Source organism: Oxyura jamaicensis, unplaced genomic scaffold (genome assembly GCF_011077185.1).
Source record: "Oxyura jamaicensis isolate SHBP4307 breed ruddy duck unplaced genomic scaffold, BPBGC_Ojam_1.0 oxyUn_random_OJ61031, whole genome shotgun sequence".
In the NCBI taxonomy this organism is placed as follows: Eukaryota; Metazoa; Chordata; class Aves; order Anseriformes; family Anatidae; genus Oxyura; species Oxyura jamaicensis.
Window position 1 is genome coordinate 1 of NW_023306937.1, and position 298 is coordinate 298.

Consider the following 298-nt stretch of genomic DNA (forward strand, 5'->3'; position numbering starts at 1 on the left):
TGGGGTGGGCGAGGGCGGGGGGCAGCGGCGGCGGCGGCCCCCCGGCGGCGGCGGCGCGGAGGGCGGTGGAGAAGGCGCGGGCGGCGGGGATCAAGGCGCCGGCGCCGAAGAGGGCGGTGGCGCGGGCTTTGCGGGCCAAGACGGACGCCCAGCGGTGGTCGCCGGGGGCTTCCCAGAAGGCCGGCGGGGGCGTGAAGCCCCCCAGGGTGACGGTCACGGCGGCGGCGGCGCCGGCCGGCAGCAGGCGGCAGCGTTCGCCGAGGGTCATGGTCTCCAAGCAGGCGTCCAGCGCCACCGC

At 80.9% G+C, this 298-nt stretch overlaps 1 protein-coding gene across 1 annotated transcript in view; it reads right to left on the reverse strand.

The window, feature by feature from the left end:
• Window positions 1-264: 264 nt before the first annotated feature.
• Window positions 265-298, reverse strand: part of LOC118158906 (sporozoite surface protein 2-like) — a 1507-nt gene continuing 1473 nt past the window's right edge. Inside the window, exon 3 of the mRNA XM_035313577.1 lies at window positions 265-271. Within this exon, the coding sequence (XP_035169468.1) occupies window positions 265-271 (7 nt within the window). The remainder of the gene's footprint in view (window positions 272-298) is intronic.